The sequence below is a fragment of the Calypte anna genome, chromosome 11 (assembly GCF_003957555.1).
Source record: "Calypte anna isolate BGI_N300 chromosome 11, bCalAnn1_v1.p, whole genome shotgun sequence".
Taxonomy (NCBI): Eukaryota; Metazoa; Chordata; class Aves; order Apodiformes; family Trochilidae; genus Calypte; species Calypte anna.
This window is the reverse complement of record NC_044257.1, coordinates 1,525,361-1,550,311: the sequence shown is the minus strand read 5'-3', so window position 1 is coordinate 1,550,311 and position 24,951 is coordinate 1,525,361. Positions and strand designations below refer to the sequence as shown.

At 59.2% G+C, this 24,951-nt stretch overlaps 1 protein-coding gene across 4 annotated transcripts; it reads left to right on the top strand.

Annotated features, from left to right (window-relative positions):
* Nucleotides 1-304: 304 nt before the first annotated feature.
* Nucleotides 305-17,862, top strand: FHOD1 (formin homology 2 domain containing 1). Of its 4 annotated transcripts, none has more exons than XM_030457497.1 (24): nucleotides 305-508; nucleotides 5,966-6,072; nucleotides 6,208-6,272; nucleotides 8,303-8,370; nucleotides 8,440-8,545; nucleotides 8,968-9,062; nucleotides 9,439-9,550; nucleotides 9,643-9,737; nucleotides 9,829-9,972; nucleotides 10,145-10,359; nucleotides 10,707-10,817; nucleotides 11,076-11,099; nucleotides 11,541-11,594; nucleotides 12,021-12,187; nucleotides 12,725-13,599; nucleotides 13,861-14,013; nucleotides 14,163-14,345; nucleotides 14,599-14,718; nucleotides 14,921-15,082; nucleotides 15,170-15,360; nucleotides 15,939-16,131; nucleotides 16,222-16,375; nucleotides 16,461-16,637; nucleotides 17,478-17,862. In XM_030457497.1, exons 1-24 carry the CDS (start codon nucleotides 338-340, stop codon nucleotides 17,558-17,560), a joined length of 3,825 nt encoding a protein of 1,274 aa, XP_030313357.1. In that variant the 5' UTR covers nucleotides 305-337; the 3' UTR covers nucleotides 17,561-17,862. The 4 variants fall into 4 exon arrangements, with proteins under 4 accessions (XP_030313357.1, XP_030313359.1, XP_030313355.1 ...); XM_030457495.1 differs by lacking the exon at nucleotides 305-508 and adding an exon at nucleotides 585-1,042; XM_030457499.1 differs by lacking the exons at nucleotides 11,076-11,099; nucleotides 11,541-11,594.
* The last annotated feature ends 7,089 nt before the right edge of the window (nucleotides 17,863-24,951 follow it).

Below are 24,951 nucleotides of genomic sequence, written 5' to 3'. Positions count from 1 at the left end.
TCCTGGAACGGGGAATTTCGTCCCGTCCTCCTGTTCACCCGGGGCGAGCAACACAACCGGGGCAGCTGGGAGACTCCCAGAGCTGGAGCATCCTTGGCACGGCTACATCCCAGCAGAGCATCCCTCCAGGGGAGATCCGCTACCCCCTGCTCCTTCCAGCATCCCTCGCTCCGGAGCATCGCGGCGGAGGATCCCTCCGGGCACTTCCCGCTCCACGTCCGCCGCGATGCCCACGGGAGGGCGCGCCGAGCACCCAATGTCCGGTACCGGGGCGGAGCGGGACGGGGCGGGACCTCGGTGCCACAGCCCCGCTGGCGGCGGGAGCGGCGGCGGGGCCATGGCGGAACCGGTGGTGTCCTGCCGGCTGCAGTACCTGGAGGACGCAGATCCCTTCGGTTGCGGCAGCTTCCCGGAGCCGCGCCGAGCCCCGGTGTACGCCGTAGAGGAGGCGCTGGCCCTAGGAGCGCAGCTGCCCGCCCTGCACCGCCTGCTCGGGGCCCCGCTGCCGGTGAGGGGGAGCCGGGCCCGAGTGGGAACCGGGGGTGGGGAGCACCGGACAAGCACTGGGAACGGGGCCGGAGGCGGAGAGGGGGGAATGTCGGCTTGGGAGGTGCGGGTCGGGGCGGTGTGTCCCGGTGGAGCCCGGGCAACGCTCCTGGTTTGAGTCACGGCGGAATCCGTGACCCCCGGGGAGTGGATGCCAACCCCGGATGAGTCGGCGGGGAGGAAGTGGATGTGTTTGCTGCGAGCCCGCAGGAACCGGGCAGGGGGGAAGCAGGGTGAGGGCAGGCGCCCATCCCCGCGCCGTCGGGGCTTCTCTCACCCCAAGCATCCCCCTTCCACGCCGGTTACCGGAGCGGTGCTGAACCTTGGCGGGAGCAGGTCGGCACCGCAACACCGAGCACCAGCTCGGCGTCCCGGCTCTCTGCGGGCCCGGGGGCCCTGGGGAGGTGACGATGGTGCCGAAGGGCCACCAGCCCCGCTCCCCTCCGCCCTGGTGGCAGCTTTGCCGTCGGAGAGCGGCGCGGAAATTCGTGCTGAGGTATTTCCTCCGGGAGGCAGGAAGGCGGGAGGCCGAAGCTGAAACCAGGCACCGGGTCTTCCTTCTGTTGTCTGATCCAGACTGGGAATGAGGGGCTGGGGACTAGAGGAGATGGGGACCCTCCTCCTGGGTCCCTGCTGTCGGCAGGATGCTTTCTGAGCATCCTTTGCGGGATGGGGATGGGCTTATTTTCCTCCTCAGGAACAGAAGTGGGGTGCTGGTTGAGCACCTCCAGCTTGGAGCACCCCAGGAGTGCAGGCAAGGGAGGCAGGGAAGCGGGCAGGAAGGGCAAGTGTGTCCTGCGTGGTGCTGGGTGGGAGACCTGGGAGTGGCAGGAGGGGAAAACAGTCCTGAGACCTTTGCCTGCACAAAACCCCTCTCTTTTATTCCCCTTTTCATTTTTCTTGGAGCAAATCAGCTGTGGTTCGTGTTGTCGCTGTCATGGGATTTTTAGGCGGTGACTAAACGGAGTTTGTTTGGGAACAAACAGCCCTGAGACATGACGAATGGAGCAAACTCAAATTTCAGGCATGTGCTCTCTCCCCCAGGCTGTAACGGGATCACCAGCCCCGGGTGCTGCCACGGTGGCCCTGGGGGGCACTGGGTGTGGAGTTCCTGAGAGCAGGAGCATTGCAAGGAGGTGCTGTGCCTGGCTGAGGCATGGTGATCCTAGGGGTTCAGGTTCTGTTCCCTGCCTAAGCCAAGCTCCAGGTTTTTCCATAGTTTCCCTGCATCACCCCATGGCAAAGTCCTGGGTGAGCAGCTGGGACCCTGCTAGGTTTGTAAGGCAGGAGCTTGGCTTATGTAGATGATATAGGTTATAAACCACACTGCCTTCATGACATGGAGCTCTGTCCCAGCCTGGCAAGCTTGGGATGCTGACTGGGGTTTGCACGAGCTGGTGTCTCCATTTGGAGCCTCCCGCAGCAGGATTTACACCCTGTGGAGCAAGGTTGGTCTCCAGAACCACCAGGTTCAGTCCCAATTCAGAGCTGGCAGCCCAGAGGCAAGGCAGACGTTGTTACCCTGGCATGAGCAGCTGAAACCTCCCTGGGTGCCCTTTGTGCCAGGTAGCACTTTCAGCTCTGTTACTCACTGCCCTAAAATTAGGAAATGAACACTCACATTTTTTCCCAAGGAACTGGCTGTAAAAAAACTCATCTGGGGATGCCCGGTGCCCGAGGTGACGTGCACTGGGCAGCATGCCTGGAGCTGCAAAGCACTGGGAAGAGGATGCAAGAGCCAGAGATGCAGCTGGGCTGTGGGTCCCTGCACTGACCCAGCCACACTGACCCAGGGGCTGAGCTGCCGTGGGGAGCCAGCCGGGTCCTGCCTTCTCCAGGCACAGCAAAGCTGCTCCTGGAGCTGGGAACAGCCTGGGAATGATGAGCAGGAGGTTTCTTGCCTCGAACAGCGTGTCCTGCTCTCTGACACTCTTGGTGTTTCCTCTCCCCGAGCCCAAATGGCCCCTGATGACTTTTTCATGCTCACCGGAAAGTGTGTTTGTGCTTGGAAATACCTTCCCTCTTTGTCTGCTGCTGTGTTTGTGCTTGGAAATACCTTCCCTCTTTGTCTGCTGCTGTGTTTGTGCTTGGAAGCACCTTCCCTCCTTGCTGCTGCTTCATTGTTCAGCCCCGGGCTGATGCTATCTATCTCCCCCTGCTTGCCATCATTTTTCTAGGACACTTGGGTGATGCTCAGCCCTGGGTGGGGAGTGAGTTGTTCTGAACCCCTTCAGGCAGGTTTTTTCAGAGCAGATATTTATTTTTTTTTGGCTGGTTCTTCCCTTCCCAAAGGCCACTGCACTCCCTTGCCCCCTGGCACTACCTCACCTCTCAGCCGAGGGATTTTTTCCAAACAGTTGCAAAACCCAACAGGCTGGAGCTTCACTTTCCATTTCCCTGGGAAAAGCAAACAGCTCCCTGCCCTCCATGGCTTAAGCTCCTCCAAGCTCTCAGGCTTGACAGAGGAGAGCTGCTGGGGCGACCTTGGTGCAAAAATGAGGTGCACAAGCCCTGCCTCACCAGCCCTGCATGTCCTCTGGTTTTTAACCAGCTCGAGAGGGGCTTTGCCAATTATCTTTGCCTCACATAACCTCTGTCAGGCAGAGGAGAGGTGAGATGGGATCACTGGCAGCCTGGCTGCTTCCCTGACTCGACCACCTTGAAGCTGCCACCTGCTCCTTACCACACACTTCAAGCCCATGTTGGTGCTCAGCAGCCTCCAGCTCTCCCTGGCTCCCAGCATGGTCCTGGAGTGTGCAGTCCTGGGCCAATGCCAGGTGACCTCCAGAGATCCCTCCCGGCCTGGGGATTATTTTTCCTGCCCACTTGCTGTCATCCTTCAGGCAGGAGTGGGCAGGAGGCAGCAACCTCCTGGTGCCTTGTGCTTAAATGCCTCCTTGAGCTCAAGTGCTGCCTCAGCTGGAGCAAATAGTAATTTATTTTTTTTTCTGTAATTTCCCCTTAGCCTTCCCAGAAGAGCCACAGCAGTGTTGGGAAATTGTGGCTGGTGCAAAAAGAAAGTATTAGAGAGAGGAATAAAGTGTTTCCTCTGCAGGCAGATAAAAAGGACACTCACTGCCTGGCCTTAGAGCATTGTCCCGTGTGTGGGTGCCACGATAGGGATGAGCAGGAAGATGTGATGCCCTGGTGGATGTTTCCATCCTAGGGGTGGAGGTTTCTCCATCACGGGGGAGCAGTCCCACCCTGGTGGCTTTCCCTGGGAATTCCCTTGCCTGGCACGTGTGTCCTTGCTGAGTGTCAAAGCCAGCAGCCAGCTTCTGGGCACTGGCAGGATCAGGGAGCTCCACGCGTTCCCCCCTTCCCCGTGTGTCAGGTCGGAGGGTGGGTGGAGGACATGGGTGTTGCTGGGGGGTGGCTGGAGCCCCAGGAGCCCCGGGTTGGAGGTGTGAGTGTGGGACAGTCTCCTCCTCCCCAGCTCTGCCTGTGTGTCCCTGTGACCCCCCAAACCCAGCTGATCCTAAAGCAGTTTTATAGGGAGGAAACGGATGGATCAAAGCTGGGCTGGGAGCTGTCAGTGCCCCATGGCCCCAACGTGCTGTCCCCCCCAGCACAACCCTGAGCTCCTGGCTCAGCTCTCTGCATGGTTTGAAGCCCCCATTTGGAGGCAGTCAGTGCTCCCTGGAGTGGAAGCTCCGGGGTTTTTGGCAGGGCAGTGTGAGCCCATCCTGCATCCCTGGGGGCTGCTGTTTGCCAAGGGGGGGGTTGCAGCCAGAGGCAGGGCCAGGCACCCGGAGTATCCCTCCTGAGGAGAGCTGCCAAGCGTCCGTGGGAAAGGCAGGGTCACAGCTCAGGGGCTTGCCCTGCCTGTCCCTGGCCAGCTGGGAAATGTCACCAGCCCGGCTCGGAGCTGGGGATCTTAACCCCAGCTTGCTGAGGCTCTGGCAGCCCAGGGAAAGGCAAAGTTTTTTGTGCTGGAGTCTGAGTGTCACTGAAGATGATGCAGCCATGTCCAGGGGGATGCAGGGATATCCGAGGGGATGCAGGGGGGGTCTTCCTTGCTTGGGATGTTGCAGGGAGGGTCTCCCATGCCCAAGAGGATTCAGAAATGCTGGAAGGGATGTCCAAAGTATACAGGGATGCCAGGGAGAACTCTTTCCCCGTGCAGGAATCAAATCTTTCCCCAGCAAGCAAACCCTGCGTGGGGTCAGGGCTTGCAATACCCTCCAGGGAGCCGGAGCTGGCAGCCAGCAGCCTGTGTTTGGTGGTTGCCATGGCTGGCTGGCATGGCCAGCAGCCACGGGAGGTGGAGCAGGACACTAAATAACATTTAACAACTGCATCCAAGCCAGCGGCAGTGCCCTGCCAAATTGCTCTTTATCGCCAGGCTTTGTCAGAGCCATTAATTATTCTCGTGCGCGTGGCATTTTTTTTTTCTTTGCCCTCTGGGTTGAACGTCTTGCTGGCAGCGGTGTCACACCTGAGAGCTCCTGCTTGGTCTTGTGATCGAGGAGAACAAGGGCTTTGGTGGAGAATAGCCACGGTGGAGCACAGGAGCAGTACCCGGTGTCACCGTGGGTCACCTGCCAGGGCCACCGCGGGGGTGGTGAAAGGCAGAGGAACTGTGATCATCATCACTGTGATCATCATCATCACTGTGATCATCACTATCCCGGCTCCTGAGGGCTTTGCAATTTGGGCCTGGAACTTGGAGGGCTGTTTTTAGCTGGCTGATGAGTCCCGTGTCATTCCTGCCTTGGAAGGGGGGCTGCAAATCCTTTAGGAACAGGACCCGATGTGCTGGGATGCTGGCAGGCTCTGCCCTCTCTCTGCCTTCGCTGACAGCTGGAGGGCACTGTTCTCCATCCCACCAGGAGATGTCCCTGAGCCCTGCCTGGGTGCTCTAGGGTGCTGTGTTGGGGCACCTCTGGGGTGCTGGACGTGGGATTTTTGGGGAGCTGCCCTCAGCCCAGCCTGGACTCAGGCTGTGCATTTCTCCATCCTGCTGGAAGGTGCCGTGAGGCTGAAGGCTGAGCCAGAGGCTGTGTCACCCTGTGAAGGGACATCCCTGTGGGATTTGCCACGGCTTGGGGTGTCCCCGGTCTGGCTGAGTGCCTGGGCAGTCATGGCAGAGCCAGAGGTGATTCATCCTGGGAGGAGATGGATCCTGCCCTGGTCACACCCCTGGCTGGGGAAGCAGAGCTCCAGGGTGTGAATCAGCTTCTTGCCAAGCTCAGGTGTTGCAGCCTCCCTTTTCCCAGCCTGGGGCTTCATCTTTCTCCCCAATCTGCCAGCAGGCTGGGGTGGAGGCTGCAGGGGCATCACCCCTTGGGGACAGGGGGGGACCTGCCACCCCACTGCGGGCTGTGGCTGGCTGGTGGGATAGGGAAGGGTGAACCAGGGGAGGTGCAGAGGGGCTGTGGTGAGCAGGGGGGCTCAGTTGGGCTGTCTGCACCCCCAGCTGGAGGACTGCACCCTTCAGGTCTCACCCTCTGGACACTACCTGGACCTCGACTTGTCCCTGCTGGAGCAGAAGGATGACCTGGAGGGTTTCTACGAGGAGGTCAGGTGAGGCACCTGGGGTGCCCAGTCCCTCCAGGGATGGGACACAGGAACCCCATGTGAGTGTGAGCACCACAGGGCAGGGGCCAGGGGCTGGGGGGAACCCTTTGGGAGCTCACACAATGTTTCCTCCTGCCCCAGGAAGGGGAGACGTCCGACCCTCATCCTGCGCACCCAGCTCTCTGTCCGGGTCCACGCCATCATTGGTGAGTTGGGGCTGGGGTGGGGCTGGCAGCTTGGAGCCCTGGTCAGGGCAGGTTTCTTGTCTGTGATGAGTTTTGGCCAGGCTTTTTGAGAGAGGCAATGATGCAGCTCAGGGCTGAGCCCACCCCATAGCCCCCTACCCAGAGGTGCATCCATAGAACCATAGGATCATGGAGTCTCAGGTTAGAAGGGACCTCAAGGATCATCTGGTCCAACCTTCTGATATTATTGTTTATCTGAGATGTCCCAGCACCCCATGAGCTGAGACTTCCAACTTTCCCAAGTGGGGGAATCCACCCCTTCCCCTGGGAGACCATTCCAGTGTCTGACTGTCCTCAGGGGGAAAAATTTCCCTCTTGTGTTCAGTCAGAATCTCCCCAGGAGCACCTTGTGCCCATTGCCCCTCATCCTGTCCATGGGACTCCTTGTAAACAGGGAGTCTGCATCTGCTTTGGAGCTGCCCTTTAGGTACTGGAACATCATAACAAGGTCTCCCCTGAGCCTTCCCTTCTCCAGGCTGAACAGTCCCAGTTTTCTCAGCCTCTCCTCATATGCCAGCTACTCCAGTCCTTTGATCATCTTTGTGGCTCTTCTCTGGACCCTCCCCAGCCTGTCCACATCCTTTTTGTACAGCTGGGACCAAAACTGGTGGAAACCCAGTGGGTTAATCATCCCCAGCCTCCCAGATCAGGGCTTCTTCCTCTTTGGCTGGGAGCCCACTGCCTGCTGCAGATATTCCAGGTCATTCAGGCCAGCTCTAAATACAGCTTTGGAGGATACAAACAAACAGCTCTCCTGCAGCAGAGAGCTCTGCTGGGGCTTCGGCCCTCTGAGATATTCCAGAGCCTTTTTTCTTTTTTTTTTTTTTTTTTCTCTCCTTACCAAGTGAGGGGAAAGAAGCCCTGAGCAGAGCAAAGGCAGCTGGGCATCAGTCTCCTGAGCAGCATGACATGGAGTCCTTTCCCTGTAGGAAGGTTGGGATTGAGGTCCTGGTCTTTGCTAGTGGTTCCCAGGCTCTGGCTGAGCACGGGGCTGAGCTGCTTTCCCTCTCAGCTGCTCTGACAAGCAGATAAAGGAGCAGAGGAGGCTGCTGGGATCTTGTGCTTCATAGAATCATAGAATGTCAGGTTGGGAGAGACCTCAAGGATCACCTGCTCCAATCCTTCTGATATTATTGTTTATCTGAGATGTCCCAGCACCCCATGGAGCTGAGACTTCCAACTTTCCCAAGTGGGGGAATCCACCCCTTCCCCTGGGAGACCATTCCAGTGTCTGACTGTCCTCAGGGGGAAAAATTTCCCTCTTGTGTTCAGTCAGAATCTCCCCAGGAGCACCTTGTGCCCATTGCCCCTCATCCTCATCAGGGCCCCCCTGAGCAACTTGCTTTTGGCTTGGTACAGCTCTTAGCCTGACCCAAAGAACTTGGGATGCTTGGACATTTGGATTTTGGGCTGCAGGATGTTCTGGCTCCCAATGCCTTTGGCCTCTGCTTGTTTGAGTGGAGTTTTTCAGCTTTCCCTTGCCCATGGCTGCTCCTGTGCAGGCTCTATCCACACCAGGAGGGATGGAGTCTCCACGTGGTCTCCACCCATCCTGGTGACTCTTCTATTGTCCCCAAGCAGCCATTGTCAAGCTCCCATCCTTCCTGTCCCCATCCTGCAGCTCTCCCCAAGCTGTGGGGCTGCTGGGGTGCTCTGGGGCTATGCCAGGACTGTGCCCCAGGGAGGGGGGAGACAGCTAAAACCAGCTCAGCTCCTGCCTCTGTTCCTGTTTCGGTTCTGCACAGGAAACCAGAGAGGGATATTTGTGTCTTTGCTGGACAGAAAAAGCAAAAAAAAAAAAAAAGCAAACCCGAGGAAATGGGAGGGTGATGGGGCTGAAATAAATAGTTGTGGAGCTGCAGCTGCTTCCACCCTGCAGGGCTAAGCTGGGATACGGGGCTTTCCCTGGCAGCAGGGAGCATCTCAGAGCCCCAGCCCAGCAGTCAGTCCCTGCTGGCCAAGCCACCCCCTCTCTCCTTCCTTCCTTCCAGAGAAACTCTACAATTCCCAGGGGCCAGAGCTGCGGCGATCCCTCTTCTCCCTCAAGCAGCTCTTCCAGGTAGGGTGATCCTGCCCTGGGGGTGTTCCCCAACACTGGCTGCCTCCCCACCTCATCCTCCCCCTGCAGGAGGACAAGGACCTGGTGCCCGAGTTTGTCAACCTGGATGGGCTGAGCTGTCTGATCAAAGTGGGGGCAGAGGCTGACCAGAACTACCAGAATTACATCCTCCGAGGTTGGTGGTTGGGGCCAGGGCACCTCTCAGCCCTAAGGAGGAGGATTGGCAAGGGTTGGGGAAGTTTGGCTGGGCCACCTTGAGGCCACCGTGCTGTCCTAGAACCACAGAATCTTTAAGGTTGGAAAAGACCTCTCAAATCAGCAAGTTCAGCTGAACCCATCACCACGCCAACTGAAACCTGTCCTGAAGTGGCACATCTACATGTTAGTTAATGCCTCCAGAGATATTAACAAATATCCCTGGGCATCCTGTTCTAGTTTTTGACCACCCTTTTGTAAAGAAATTGTTCCTGATATCTAATCTGAACCTCCCTTCGTGCAACTTGGGGCCCATTTCCTATCTCTGGTTACTTGGGAGAAGAGTCTGATCTACGCCTCACTACAACCTCCCTGGTACCCTGTTTGCTCTCTGCCTTGCAGCCTTGAGCCAGATCATGCTCTTTGTGGATGGGATGCAAGGTGTCATCAACCACAACGAGACCATCCAGTGGCTCTACACCCTCTCAGGAAGCCCAGTAAGACCCCGGTACCCTGGGGGGGCTGCACTCCTTCCTGTGGTTGTACCCTTGCCCTATCCCTGGGGGGCTTTACCCCACCATCTCCCTTCAGGCATGGTGCCTTGTATCTCTGGGTGTGTTGGGTACTGCTCCCACCCATCTGGAAGTCACCCAGGGTCCCCTGAGCTCTTTTGATGGGACCATGGTCCTGAGCACAGAGCTTCAGGACTGCTCAGGGTCCCTTCCTGGTGTCCCTTGGCCATCAGTGTCCCAGCTGCAGCCTGGTTCCTGGCCCCATAGCAAAGCCCCCAGCCCTGGGATATGGGCACAGAGCCCCTGTGGTGTCCCACCATCCTGCCAGCAGTTGTCCCACCGTTGCCATCCCCTGTCCCAGTTCCGCCTGGTGGTGAAGATGGCCCTGAAGCTGCTGCTAGTGTTTGTGGAGTACACGGAGCCCAACGCCCTGCTCCTCATCCACGCTGTCAACACCGTGGACCAGGCGAGAGGTGAGTGCAGCCCCAGCCACCCACGAGGTCCCCATGGGGTGGGGGACACACACACAAGGTGTTGCCCCTGTGTTTCACCCCTCTTTTCCCAGGAACGTGTCCATGGTCCAGCTTGATGGCTGTCCTGGAGCAACGCAATGGGGCTGACACAGAACTCCTGGTCTTTGCCATGACTCTCATCAACAAGGTCTGGGAAAGGGGTGGGAGGGTGGTGCCATGCTGCTGGGGCTTGTCATGGGTCACACCAGTCCCAGCAGTGTCCCTCTGGTCCTGCTCAGACACTGGCTGCCCTCCCAGACCAGGACACCTTCTACGATGTGACAGACTGCCTGGAGCAGCAGGGCATGGAACGAGTGGTGCAGCAGCACCTGGGCAACAAGGCCACAGACCTGGACCTGAAGCAGCAGTTCCTGCTCTACGAGGTGAGGTGGGCTCTGAGCTGTGGCTCCTTTGGGACACACTGGCACCCAGGGCCTGGCCACGTAGCCTGTCCCAGGGCAGGACATCACATCACCCAGCCACAGCTGTGTGGGGACAGCTGTGTGGGGACAGGGGTGCTGTGCCCGGTTCCAAGCAGCCCTGGCTCCTCTGTAGAGTGCACTCAAGCTGGAGGATGGGGTGGAGGAGCCATCTCCAGGGACACGCAAGGAGAGGAGGAGGACGGATGAGGGCCGGCGCGGGTGGCGATCCCAGGGAGGCTGTGCAGAGCCCAGCCCCGATGCCCAGACACTGCCAGGGTCCCCTGGCAGCCCTAAGGAACCCCCCACTGAGGGCACCCTGGACGTCCCTGCACCCAGCAGCCCCGCAGAGTAAGTACAGACAGAAGTGGCCAGTGGTGGGGACTCGACAAGGATGGTGGGGACATGGCCAGGGTGGTGAGGGCACTCCCAGGATGGTGGGTATGCTCCTGGAGTGGTGAAGATGTTCCTGGGATGGTAGGAATGCTCCCAGGTTGGTGGGGATGCTTTGGAGATGACAGAGATGCTCCGGAGATGGTGGGGTTGCTACGGAGATGCTCCTGGGGTGACAAGGATGCTGCTGAGATGGCAAAGGTGCTGGGGCTCAGTGTGAGCAGTGTTCATGTCCACTCCCTGTGCTGGGGTGGAGAGCAGCTACTCTGGGACCTGCTCTCAGTCCCTGTCACCTCCTCTTCCAGACCTTGTCCCACCAGCACGTACAGCAGCTCATCCAGCGTCCGGCTGTCCCTGTCACCTCCCCTGGCCGAGCAGGAGCAGCCCCCAGGCCTGGGCGAACGCAGCGTCTACAAGTAAGCAGCCAGGAGGGACTGGTGGAACGGGGGGGATCCTCCCAGGGGGCCAGAGGGCCGGCAATGGGACTGGAGAGCAGCACTATGGGCAGGGGGAAGGGGGAGCGGGCATCTAAGAGGATCCAGCCGGGGGCTCCAGGGCATCTTTTGGGCACGCACAGCTCTGCTCCAGCTCCTCCTGGCTCCTCCTCCTCCTCCTCTCTGCCCACGCTTGGCCTCTCCTCCTCTGCCCACTCTTTTCTATCTTTCCTTTTGCAGGCTGCGCCACACTGCCCCTGTCTGGTAAGTGCCCGGGCTCCGCGCTGCTCGCTGCCGGCGGGATGCTCCGGGGATGCTGCGGGGATGCTCCGGGGAGAGAGTGGGCGCTGCCCTGCCCTGCCCCGCTCGCTGCCCTCCGGGTCCTGCCCGCGGGACCTTGCAGCATGGCCCCTGGGGGTGACGGCTCCCTCTGATCCCCCCTTCTGGGGCGGGGTGTCCCTGACGTGGGTGGCATAGCCCACCCTTGGTGGCATCGCCATCCCGGTGACAAGCCGGGTGGCTCCGGTGGGGAGACTCACCCCGTGCCTGGGCAAGAGGGGACTTGTTGGGGCTCTGCTGGCTCCCCATGGACCCTGGGGTGAGATGGTGGCATGGGACGAGGGTCCCAGGCTAGAGTGCAGGCAAAAGGCACGAGCCCCAGGGGAGGCCGCTGGCCATGCAGGGCTAACCCCTGTTTTCCCCCAGGAGGGAGGATGCCCCCCCCTTGCATGGGGACAAGCCTGTTTTGAGGAGGTTTGAGTAAGTAGAGGCATGCGGGTGGCTCCAGGCATGTGCTTCCTCAGGCTCCAGCCCTGTGGGGCAGGAGGTCCTGCCAGGCTCTGCCCAGGCCCCCTCCTGGGTGCTGTGGCTTTTGGAGGAGAGTGTGGAGTGAACACCAGACCCATTGAGACCCACGAGGTGACTGTGGCACTTGGATGGCACCAGCCTGCAGCTCCGATGGGGCTGCAGTGTCCCTGTCCCCATCCTCTGGTGGCTTCACCTGTCTCTGCAGGGCTTGGAGGATGCTGGTTCCCCCTCGGGTCCCCAGCGTGGCGTGGAGGGTGCAGGGGGTTTCTGTGCCGTGGGGCTGGCTGTGCAGTGTGGTGTGGCGTGGTTTGCTGGTTGTCCCCGTTGTCCCCATCCCCGCCTTGTTGCCAGCCAACAGCCACCCCTGGTTTCCCACAGAACTCGCTTCTTGGAGAACCTGGCTGCAGCCCAGAAAGAGAAGATGGCTTCCATGGCCAAGGGACGGCTCGATGTCCTCAGCGATGCTGCACTGGAACATCCCCCCCCTCTGGCATGGGACAGGGACAGCAGCACCCCTGAGTCTGGGATGGAGACACCCAACCTAAGTAGGTGCTGCCAGGGTGTGTGTGCCCGGCTTGGAGGTCCCAGGGGTGGGTGTTAATGGGCCCTTTGTTCCGTGATACCCAGAGCCAAGGAGGAGCTGGGTGGTACCACCCCATCCCACTCCAAACACCAGCATCCAACATGGCCTGATAGGGAGCAGGACTCCTGCTCCAGGTTCATAGAATCACAGAATGTCAGGTTGGAAGGGACCTCAAGGCTCACCTGGTCCAACCCTTCTGATATTATTGTTTATCTGAGATGTCCCAGCACCCCATGGAGCTGAGACTTCCAACTTTCCCAAGTGGGGGAATCCACCCCTTCCCCTGGGAGACCATTCCAGTGTCTGACTGTCCTCAGGGGGAAAAATTTCCCTCTTGTGTTCAGTCAGAATCTCCCCAGGAGCACCTTGTGCCCATTGCCCCTCATGGGACTCCTTGTAAACAGGGAGTCTGCATCCTCTCTGTAGCTGCCCTTTAGGTACTGGAACATGGCCAGGAGGTCTCCCTGCATGTCCCAGCACCCCTTCTCTCTCCCCGCAGGGTCTCGCTTGGCTCGTCCCGACACCACCGACTCCTGCAGCACCATCTCCTCTGACACCAAATTTATGCTGGACATGCTCTATTCCAAAGGCTCTCCAGAGCCAGGGAGGGAAAAGGTCTTCCCTGAGGTCCCATCATCCCCCCTGGTCCAGGGTGAGGTGGGGATGGATGCTGAGGGAGGTGGCAGCTGGGAGCAGGAGGGTGCCCGGCTCCGGAGCAGGGCTGCAGACGGACCGGTCGCCAGTGCCCACGCCAAGCTGGCACGTGCCATGTCCAGCATAGATGCTGAGAGCCAGACACAGAAGCTGGAGAACACTGGGATGATGCCCATCAAGAAGGAGGTGGAGCTGACATGGGAGAACCTGGAGGCAAGCCCTGTGCAGCTGAAGATCAAGGACCTGGACTTCACTGATCTGGGGGAAGAAGATGACTTCGACATCCTCGACTCGGGGCCCATGGCAAATGGCTCCTTCCTCCCTTCCAGCATTGAAGCAACGAGTGCTGGAGCTCTGATGGTTCCCTCTCCACCTGCTGCACCTGGTTGCCCACCACCTCCACCTCCACTTCCTGCAGCCCCTGGTTGCCCACCACCTCCACCTCCACCAGTCCCTGGTTGCCCTCCACCTCCACCAATCCCCCATTGCCCACCTCCCCCAGGGCTGCCAAGCCCCTCAACAACAGATGGCCCTTCCCAGGCCAAGAAGAAGAGGACAGTGAAGCTCTTTTGGAAGGAGCTGAAGCAGCTGGATGGCACTCTGGGGCCAGGAAGGTTTGGCCAGGAAACCCTATGGGCATCCTTGCAGAACGTTGAGGTCAATGCTGCCAAACTGGAACATCTCTTTGAGTCACGGTCAAAGGAAGCAACGACTTCAAAGGTACCAGCAGGCTGGCACCCGTCAGCCAAGGGGACTCGAGGGGTGGGAGGAAGGCTGTTTGTTCTATTGGAGACCCTGGGCAGGCACTGCCACCCACCCAATGGTGAGGATGGGTACCCAGAGGCTCAGTGGGGACGGTGACATGCAGTGCTCAGGTTTGGCTCACCACCAGGTTCCTGACTGGCTGCCCGTGGTCTGTGGGGTTTTCATGAAGGCAAGACCTTTGCCTGGCTGTCCCCATCCCTCCTGTCCTCTTTGCAGAAAGCCAACGATGGAAAGAAGGTGGTGGTGGTGCTGGACCCCAAGAGGAGCAACGCCATCAACATTGGCCTCACGGTGCTGCCTCCTGTGCACATCATCAAGACAGCTGTGCTCAACTTTGATGAGTTTGCAGTCAACAAGGAAGGGATTGAGGTAGGCACCAGAGAGGGTCAGCTTCTCGGAGGTCCTCGTGCAGGTGTCATTTCCCCTGGCCAGGAGGTCTCCTTGCCACGACACCTGCACTGCCAGCCTTGGGGTGGCACACCCCACAGTGACACCCCATCTCTCCTTGCTTGCTCTAGAAAATCCTGACCATGGTCCCGACTGAGGAGGAGAAGCAGAAGATCCAGGAGGCCCAGTTGGCCAATCCTGATGTGCCTCTGGGCTCTGCAGAGCAGTTCCTGCTTGCCTTGTCTTCCATCAGCGACCTCACGGCTAGGCTTCAGCTCTGGGCCTTCAAGCTGGACTACGAGAGCCTGGAGCAGGTATGGAGCCCTGTAGACCCCCTGCCCTTCCACCACTGCCAGCTCCCAGGGCACTGAGCCCTGAGCCAAACGTGTTCCTGGTGGAGCCCAGCCATGTCCAAGCAAGGGAGGTGCTGTCCTGGCTGGGGACGGGCTCCAGATCCCCAGGGGCTTGGGTGAACCATGGGGTGGTGACCCTCATGGGCTTCAAATGCTGAAGCTCCCACGGTAGAGGATTGCTGAGGGGTCTCAACTTTCTCCTCTCCTCCCCCAGGAGATAGCAGAGCCACTGTATGATCTGAAGGTGGGCATGGAGCAGCTGGCCAGGAACCACACCTTCAAGTGCATCCTGGCCACGCTGCTGGCCATGGGCAACTTCTTGAATGGCTCCCAGGTGAGGTTCAGGGTGTGGGAACGTGTGCTCTCTCCTAAATGCTGTGACAACAGGACCACCCAAGGTGCATTGGTGGCCCAAGAGGGACCCTGGGAAGCCTGGGACGGTGCCTGGGGCTGGGTGGTGGTGGTAGGGACCCTCTATGTAGGTCTGCAGACTGGAGGAGGATGGAGAGGCCCTGCTGAGTCCATTGGGGTTTCAGAGCAGAGGCTTTGAGCTGGGCTACCTGGAGAAGGTCTCGGAAGTGAAGGACACGGTGCACAGGCAGTCTCTGCTCCACCACCTCTGCCAGATGGTGGTAGAGAAGTTCCCAGAAACCACTGACCTCTACTCGGAGATTGCCTCCATCACCCGCTCCGCCAAGGTGAGGCAAGGCAGGTGACACCTGGGCAGGGAAGGGGGCAGGTCCCTTGGCTGCCCGGCTCCACCAGCTGACCTCTCCCTCTTCCAGGTTGATTTTGAGGAGCTGGCCAACAGCCTGGTGCAGCTGGAGAGGAGGTGCAGGGCCTCCTGGGACAACCTGAAGGTGATTGCCAAGCACGAGACCAAGGCAGTGCTGAAGAGCAAGCTGAAGGACTTCCTGAAGGACAGCACCCAGCGCATCGTGGTCTTGAAGGTGGTGCACAGGCGTGTCCTCAACAGGTCAGTGGGGACATGGCAGGTCCCATGGGTGGCTCTCCACGAGAATCATAGAATAATTTGGGTTGGAAGGAAGGGACCTCCAAGGGTTATCCAGCCCAACCCCCCTGCAGTCAGCAGGGACACCCTCACCCAGCTCAGGTTGCTCAGAGCCTCCTCAAGCCTCACCTTGAATATCTCCAGGGATGAGGCCTCAGCCATGGGCAACCTGTGCCCTTGTTCCCCCATCCTCATGGCACAGAACTTGTTCCTGACATCCCATCTAAATCTCCTCCCATTCAAACCACTGCCCCTCATCCCAGCACTCCAGGCCCTTGCACACAGTCCCTCTCAGCCTTCCTGGAGCCCCTTCAGGCACTGGGAGGTCACTGTGGGGTCTCCCTGGAGCCTTCTCTTCTCCAGGCTGAACCCCCCCAGCTCCCTCAGCCTGTCCTCACAGCAGAGGTGTTCCCTGAGCATTTTCCTGTCCCAGCTCTGGTCCCACTCCATCAGCTCCATGGCCTTCCCGTGCTGAGGGCTCCAGACCTGGACGCAACACCCCGAGGGGCGAGGTCTCACCAGAGGTTTGACTCTTCCCACAGGTTTCACTCCTTCCTGCTGTACCTGGGGTACCCCAGGAGCGTGGCACAGGAGGTGAAGGTGACCTCCATCTGCAAACTGCTGCGGGAGTTCGCCCTGGAGTACCGCACCTGCCGGGAGCGCGTCCTGCAGCAGCAGAGGAAACGGGACACGCACCGCCAGCGCAACAAGACCCGGGGACGCCTCATCACCGAGGTGCAGGGTGGAGGACGCCTCATGACCGCCACCCCCAGGCCATGTCCCCTCCCTGCCCCAGCTCCCTGACACACGCCTCTCCCAATGCAGACCGAGAAGTTCTCCAACATCACCGAGGCTGCCGCGCCGCCCGCCCTGGTGTCCAGCGGCCCCGAGGAGCAGATGGAAGCAGGGCATGAGAGCATGAAGAGCCTCCTGACCTCCCCCACCGATGCCCCTGCCCGCCGCAGCCGGGCCAGCCGGGGTAGGAAGGGGGTGGCAGTGACACTCCGGGTGTGCCCGGCTGGATGGCCGCAGCTAATGCCAGCATCTCTGTTGTCCCCGTGCAGGGACAGGGCAAGCCAGCCCGGCCCAGGGCTCTCCAGCCCAGGAGGATGTCCCCAGCTCCCCAGACGATGCTTCTGATGAAATCATGGACAGGCTGGTGAAATCGGTGACACACAGTGCCAACCCCCGGCCCTGCCCCAACAAGGAGCGCAGGAGGTCCCGTGGCAACAGGAAGTCCCGTGAGTCCCATCCCTGTCCCCTTGCCCTGTCCTGTGTCTGTCCCCCTGCTCTGCCTCTGTCCTTGCACTCTGTCCTACCTCTGTCCCTGACCAAGTGCTTTTTTGTCCCATCTCTGTGTTCCTGCCCCCCTTGCCCTCTCCCATCTGTCTCTCTCCCACCTCTGTGTCCCCTGTGCTCTGTCCCCATGCTCTGCCCAGCCCCTGTGCTCTGTCCCACCACTGTGTCCTTGACCCTATGCCCTACCAGCCACCCCTGACCTCCCAGGAGGTCTCCTGAGACCACACCATACTCCTCCAACCCCTCAGCATGCCAAGATGACCACATCCAGGCAGGCAGCTGATGTCTGCAAGAAGGACATTGAGGGGCTGGAGTGTGTCCAGGGAAGGGTGACGGAGCTGGGGAAGGGTCTGGAGCACAAATCTGCCCAGGAGCAGCTGAGGGAATTGAGCCTGGAGAAAAGGAGAGTGAGGGGAGGCCTTCTGGCTCTCTACCACTCCCTGAAGGAGGAGGTTAGAGCAAGTGGAGGGCCAGTCTCTTCTCCTGAGTAAGAAGTGATAGAAGATAAGGAAATGGCCACAAATTGCACCAGGAAAGGTTTAGCTCGGGCATTAGGAGAAACTTCTGCACTGAAAGAGAAACCAAACACTGGCATGGGCTGCCCAGGGATGTGGCTGAATCACCATCCCAGGAGGTGGTTAAAAGCCACGTGGGGGTGATGCTGAGGGGCACGGGTTAGCAGTGGAGCCCATAGAGCCGGGTTAAGGCTTGGACTTGATGATCTGAAAGGTCTTTTCCAACCCAAAGGCTGACTCTGTGCCCACACTCTCCTCTCCCCACAGTGAGGCGGACGCTGAAGAGCGGTCTGAGCGATGAGCTGGTGCAGGCACTGGGCCTGGGGCAGGCACCTGGCATGGAGGTGTGAGGGGACACCCTGTCCCCCTCCAGGAGCCCCAGGGGAAGGAGGGATGTTGGTGGCAGCCCCCCCTGCATGCTCTGCACCTTCCCCTCTCTGGCCTTCAGCTGCAGGAGTGGGCAGCAGGGTGGGAGTGATGTCCTGGAGCTGCTCTGTGGTGCCCGGGATGGAGGATGCTCAAGTGGCCAGGAATGGAGCCTCGGGTTTCATCTTCTTGACAGTATTAGAGGGGTCAAGGGGCTGGACCCAGACCTGCTCTGGGACTTGGGTCTGGCCCGTGGCTGCTGTGGCAATAAAGTGGTCTGACACACTGCCAGTGTCCCTCGTCCCTGCACCAGCTGCTGGCGGGCTGGGATGCTGGAGGCTCCCGTTGCCGAGGTGGGAAGGTGTGATGCTCCCTCCAGCATCCCTGGAGAAGTTGTCACCTTGGTCCTGAGCAAGACCTGCGTGCTGCCAGAGATGTCCTAGTGTTAGCCCTGCATGGGGACCCTGCTGTCCCTGCCACATGTGGAGCCCTGAAAGGCCAGGGCTCTGTCCAGCTGGGCTGAGACACCATCCCTCCTGCTGCAGCCTGGGGCAAGCACTCAGCTGCAGCAGCCAGCCCTGTGGCTTGCAGGCACCATTGTCCCTCCTGAGGCCAGCCAGGACACCCAGGGGGACACCACCAGAAAGAGCAGAGACTGCTGCTAGGCTCAGAGCCACACGCTCAAGGGCAGGAGCAACAGCTTGAAGGTGAGGCCGTGGTGCTGTAAAATCAAGAGCATTTGTCTCAAGCCTCCCCTTTTCCTGGGGGATTTCAGCCAGTTCAGGACCTGGTTCTGAGTTTGTCTCCTTCCTGGAGTGGGTTCACATGACACGTCAGCCACCTTGTCCCCTGCAAACCTGACCCTGGCCAAGCTCTAAGCCTTGGAAACATCTCCCTGTGCTTGGCTGAGCTCAGCTGCCTTATCATGTCTGTGCTGTCCCTGTGGGGCCTGGGAGATGGTCAGGCAGGAAGATGCCACCTCCTGGCTCATGCCAGGTTAAACCCCGTGCTCCCTGCAGGTGAGTGGGCACCATCCTGGGCCTCCCCCTCTGCCAGCTGCCATGCTTGGGGCACTGTCACCCCTGGCAGGGGCAGGTGAGAATGCTGGCATGTCATCCATCACAGCAGCTCCACCAAGGCACTGCCTGCAGCCCTGAATCCCGTGCAGCAGGTCTCTGTGGCTTTCAAGGAATGAAGAAAAACTCCACCGGGCAGGGCAGTTCCTTTCTCCCAGCCCACTCCTGCCCAGGGCTGTCCCTGTCCTGCAAGGCTGGATGTGCAGCTCACCTTGGAGGGGCCAGGCAGTGCCAACCCACCTCAGCTTGCAAGGTGCCTGTCCCAGGTGGCTGTGAGGACAGTGGGATGCCATGCCAAGAGATGCAGGAGCCCCAGAGGTGCCCCAAGATATGGCTCAGCTCTTCTCCCCTCTGGGTACTTGTCTTGGGTTCCCAAAGAGAGGGGAAGAGGTCATGGAAGGTGACATTGAACCACTCAGGTGCACAGCAGGAAGGAGAAAAGGGTCAAAAAGCATCTGCTAGATCACCCTGCACCCAGTACCCGAAGTGACATCAAGATGTGACAGCTCTGGGACTGTCAGTCCCAAGGGCTCACTGGGGGAAACTGAGGCAGAGTGCCTGCAAATACCCACTCCCTGAGGGGTTTGGTGGCACTGGGGGTGGCTGTGTCCTGCTCCAAGGCCTCCCAACCCTGTTAGGGTTGGGTTTGGTTTTTTCCAGCTGGGTTTTTTGCAGCCTTGGTGATATTTCCAGGATGCCCGACCCGGCCCCAGCGCACGCTGCCCTTGAGCGGCGCCTGAAGTGCTTGGCTTGGCCACGGCACAAGTGGCTTATGCCAAAGAAAGGGGGAAGGTGAGGGGGTGCTGGGAGGCCAGAGACTCCTTTAGGGCTTGCTGGGGACCCGAGGTGCGTGTGTGGCATCAGCAGAGCCAGGGTTGAGGTGCTGCACCCCCAGGAGGATGCTGCAGGCGGGGTGAGGTGACTGTGCCACCTCCCTCCAGCCCTGCCACCCCCTCTATGGCTCCTGCCCACCCCAGCCCGGGGCCACCATCCGTGTCCTGCTGCCACCATCCGTGTCCTGCTGCCACCACCTGTGTCCTGCTGCCACGAGGGGGCACGGCAAGGCCACCTTGCACATGGCAGGGCCACCACAACCATGCTCCGCGTCCTGACCCTCCTTGTGTGCTCGGGTTGCTGCTTCCCCCTCCCCGGCCCCCCGGGGGGGCTGCACCCCTCTTCTCTTCCCCCCATCCCTCCCCTTCCTCACCCTGACACCCGCCGCTTCCATGTCCCCGCTGGGATGACAGCCACGTCCTTGGTCCCCGCCGTCTGTCTGGACGAGCTCCGTCCCCGCAGCGCTGGTCCCTGGCCCCCGTCTCACCCTGGCCACTTGCCAGGCAGAGAAGGGGGGGAGCAGGGGACAGCAGGGACGAGCCCGGCCCCGCTCGCTGTCACGTTTCCCCTCTTGAGTAACAGTTTGGCGGTGGGGACCCTGAAGGAGATCCCCTGCCTCTTCTTCCATCCCACCCTGGCCGTGGGACACGTCCAGGGAAGGGTTCCCTCTGCTGCCACACTCCAAGGCTGGCTCCAGCCTTGTTGAAAAGTCCCCAGGCCCTGGGGGGGCCACCTGTGGTCCTGGGCTGGTTGCCACCACAAAGCCCAGGACCACCTCGCATGAGAAACACTGTTCCCATCAGGGACAGCAGCACTTCACCCTTGTTCATGGGCTGAAGACATCTGGAGAGCTTCTTGTAAGCCCCGCTGTGCTCTGGCCACCTTTCAGGAGCACCAGGAGCACCTGCCCCCCACCTCCATTCCTCCTGCTTCCTCAGCTGCAGGACTCCTCCTCTACCTCCCAACCTTCTTAAGCAACCTGGGGCTGCTGACACGCTCTGCTCTGCAACCAGAGGCATAGGGTAAGAACCAGGTCACAGCTGCCATGACCTACTGCCCTCATCCCTGGGGACAGAAGCAGCAAGATGGCACTTGGAGGGTGGCCCAGCCCGGTTCCCTTGGGATCTGTCTCCTGGCAAAGGGGAGAACCATTTTCTTGTCCCCCATGACCATCAAGGTGGAGGCCCCGTCAGGAGGGTGACACAGGGATGAGAGAACAAGCCTGGCATGGGCACTGTGAGTGCTTGAGGAGGTGGGATGCAGAGCACCAGGCATCAGCAGAGATGGGAGCACCCTGGAGCTGCACTGATGTTCCCTGGCTACCCCCAAGGAACAAGGTCACTGAAGTCCCAAAGCAGATCTTCTTTGGAGAACCGTGGTGCAGAAAGCCCTGGTTGGTGCAGAGGCTGCCCTGGTCATGTGTGTGCGAGGGGACTCGGTGACACGGGGTCTTCAGCAGGGTGAAAAAAAAAAAGCCCGAGGTCAGGTTAGGGAAGTGACTTCCCAGAAGGTGAAACATCTCCTGAAGCCACGAGGGCAGCTGGAAGTGGAGTTGTGTTTGGTAAATACCTGGGGATCTGGCACGACCTGAAAAGAACAAGTTGGAGGCAGGAATTTTCCAAAGAGGTGGGGGATTTGCAAAGAGCCAGATCTGGGGTCAGTGCTCTGCTCCAAGCTGCTGGCAATGCTGTCCTTGGGCAGCAGCCCTGGGAATCCCTGGATCCCACAGCAGGAGCAGAGTGGTCCTGCCAGGAGCTGGGCAGAAGTGCTGCCTGTGCCCACCATCCAGCCAAGGTGAGTGGAAACCCCCCCAAGGCCTGGGGCTCAGGCTGATCCCACTAACAGATACAGATACAGGGGATGATGGGCATGAACTGTTGTTTACAGGAGCAAAACACAAAGAAAAACCCAATAAAAAGTCTTCAGTCATGGGCTGAAGTAAGTTGGAAAGAAGGGATGGAAAGTCTTGAGGGGGGGAAAAATCCCAGCACAAAAGGTTAAGGTGGTTCCTAAGGTGGCTGAGGCTCAGCTCAGGTCATGGGAAGTATCTCCAGGCTGGGTTTTGGTAGACCCTGAGTTTGGTTTCCATGGTCCGGGCTCAGGGAAGGATCACAGGGGTGCTGGTAAAGTCTCCTGGCACTGGGGCTGGGGTAGATCTGAGGATCTGCCCCCTCCAGTGAAGAAAGCCATGGTAACAGGGAGCTCCTGCTCCAGCAACCAAGTCCAACCAGAAACAGCAGAACAGAGCAAGTTCAGTGGAAGGACACAAATATCTGGTGCTGGGACAGATTAATCACTGTCCTGTGCATGACACTTTGGGTCAAAACAAGAGTTAATTCCAGGCAGTGCAATGTCCTCTGTCACCCCTGAACTGTCTCCTGCCCCAGACACCCACAAGGTTCTGTGTCTCACATCTTCAACATGGAGAAGGATGAGCCCACATCCATCCCAAGGGCCCTTTGAACACATGGTGTGGGAGAGAAGGAGCTCCATCTGCTTTAGTAGAGAGGGACATTTCCAGCATCCCCTTTCCTATGGGGTCCATGGAAGGTACCAAGCCCATAAGTGACATCTGAGGGGTTCCAGCCCCGTGGTCCCCTGAGACAACTGCTCAAAGGACTGTACCTCGAGGCCTGTGTGAGGAAGGAAGCACTGGCACGAGTCTCCATCGGAGCTGAACAGACAAAAGTGCCCTGTTAGGATCTCACCTGGGTGGTGTTTCCAAAGGAGATAATAGCCGTGGTAGAAGGATTAGCTGTTTTGGAGAAGATTAAGTACCTTGTGGGAGCAGCATGGATGAATCACATCCCTCATGGGCTTAGGAGCCCCTGGAAATGGCTCATGGCACTTCAAAAACAATGTCATGAATCTTCTGCAGATGAGATTAGGGAGTGGAACAATTATCTCAAAACCTGTTAGTCATGGGAGGCTCCACCGAGCTGGTGGAACAGCCTTGGGCAAGGGAAGCACTAGGAAGATGTGGAGTCCCCTCTCCCCCAGGGACCTGTGTGAGCAGCCCCACACAAAGAGGGGGCGAGGTGGCTGAGGTCGAACCAGCCCCACTTCCCCTGAGAAAGGTGACCTGTAATTAACAGGACGGGCACAGAGGAGCACAGAGAGTAGGTCAGGAGGTAATGGGGCCATCCCCGGCGCTTCCTCCCGGCGCAGTGAGGCTGGGAGGCACCCGCTGGGGTTGAGCAATGAGCAGAGCAACAAGGCCAGGCACTATCTTCAAGGGAACAGCCACCAAGGTCACACTAACTGCACAACAGCTTTTGGGGGGAGAGCTGGGGAATGGCCAAGGCTGGCAAAGGGTGCAGACCACTTGGTGGGAACATCCTTGGAAAGCCTCTGCTTGTGGCCAACAGAGCACACCACAGAATCAGGGAATCCCAGGCTGGTCTGGGTTGGAAGGGACCTCAAAGCTCCTCCAGTCCCAACCCCCTGCATGGGCAGGGACACCTCCCACCAGCCCAGCTTGCTCCAAGCCCCATCCAACCTGGAACTCAACACTGCCAGGGATGGGGCAGCTCTGATACTCACTGAGCACCTCTCCTGCTTGTGCAGGTACCCAGAGCACACCCTGCACAAAGCAACATTTGGTTGTTCAACATTGCTCTTGGGGTGTTTTGGTTTTTCCACACAGGGAACTCCCCTTGCCTGGCCAGCACTGCTCAGGGTGGCTCAAACCCAGGGACCTGCCAGCCCTGGGAGTCAGGGAGCAAGGGGGCACAGAGCATCCCCTCCTCCTGCTTACACCCCCATTTGTGAGGATAAGAGTGTTAGTTAGTAATTAATAATGTCAGAGAATGGCTTGGGTTGGGAGGGACCTTAAAGCTGAAAAGATGAAAGATGTGGAAGTGGAGCGAGCAGGGAGCTGGGCTGCTGGGGCTGAAGGGTGACTGCTTGTCCCTTCCCCAGCCACAGAAACACAGACTGGTTTGGGTTGGAAGGGACCTTAAAGCTCCTCCAGTCCCAACACCCTGCATGGGCAGGGACACCTCCCACCAGCCCAGGGTGCTCCAAGCCCCATCCAACCTGGACTTGGACACTGCCAGGGATGGGGCAGCCACAGCTTCCATGGGCAGCCACAACTTAACCGTGGCTATTATGGCTATCCACAACCCATCTGGAGGTGTCCTACAAGAATGGCATCCTGAGACCACGTGTGAGGAGCTCAGGAAAGGATGGATGAAGGGACAAGCAACCTAGCCCTCAAGGAGAGGCATGAATTCACATTATGACTTGGAAATGGCCACATCAGCCCTTGCTGACACACCAACATCAGTGTGAACTCCACATTCTGGCTACATATCCCTCCCCCCAATCCCTCACACCTCCCAGCAGCTCTGGATCAGGATCGTAGAATCGTAGAATCTCTCAGGTTGGAAAAGGCCCTTGGGATCATCGAGTCCAACCATCATCCCTCCTCTAAAAAGTTCTCCCCTAAACCATAGCCCCCAACACCACTTCTAAACAACCCTTAAGCACATGTAGGGATGGTGACTCCACTACCACCTCCCCAGGGCAGCCTAGTCCAGGGTCTGACTTCTTTTTTCTGTGAAAGTTTTTTTCCTAATGTTCAGTCTAAACCTCCTCTCTTGCAGCTTGAAGATGCTCCACACATCTGGAAAACACCCTTTCACCGAGGGCATTTTTCAAGCCCTGGGGAAGTAATATAGGATGGAGAAGTTTACCAGTCTTCTATTCAGATCCCAAGTGCCCCAAGGCTCTGCTTTGTGGCCACATCCATTCTTTACCCCGAGTTCAGGAGCCCAGTGCTGCAAGTGGATTCCTGCGGGACAGCCCACGGCCACGCTGTTAGTTAGGAACATCCTTCCTCCTCCTCTACCTCACCGGCATTCCCGGCATTCCAGCTCCTGGAAGAGCAAGGCTGCGAACCCAGCCGGGTCCCACAGCCACACCTCGGTCAAACCACCTCAGCCTGTTCGACACAGGAGCTCTGCAGAGCTGCCACCACCGCTCCTGATGAAATCTGCTCTCCTGCCAGTCCCACGGGGGGTGTTTCCAAGAAGGATGGCGAAGGCATCATCCCTGCCACCACCACCCCCCCCGCCTGGGCTCACAGGGACAGCGGGCACCGGTGGCAGAGCCTGCTTCCTTTAGGATTGGAGTCCAGTCTTGGCACACAGAAGCATCTCCCCCCCCCCCTCACCCCACGCTGAGGGCACCGGGGGTCAGTCCCACGGCGAGGGCCGGCGGGGCTGGGTGGCAGGGACGCACCAAGGATCACCAGGTACAAAGACTTGGTGAAACATTAAAGGTGCTTAATGAGGTGAGCCCAGCGGCAGCAATTACCCTGGGTAATAACCCTGGCAAGGGGAGGACTTTGCCCCCCCCCAGGGCTGGGGCGGTGCAGGGAGCTCCTGCCAGCGCTCACCGGAGGTGACACGGACCTGGCACGGGGCTCCACACCGGCTGTGGCAAAGCCAGGAGTGGGGCAT

Excerpts from the sequence above, each read along its gene's own strand:
- FHOD1 (XM_030457495.1), top strand. The coding sequence starts at position 698 with ATGCCAACCCCGGATGAGTCGGCGGGGAGGAAGTGGATGTGTTTGCTG. Across the intron at positions 8,371-8,439 it reads CCCTCAAGCAGCTCTTCCAG|GAGGACAAGGACCTGGTGCC; the intron begins GTAGGGTGATCC and ends CTCCCCCTGCAG. Across the intron at positions 11,595-12,020 it reads CCTGTTTTGAGGAGGTTTGA|AACTCGCTTCTTGGAGAACC; the intron begins GTAAGTAGAGGC and ends GGTTTCCCACAG.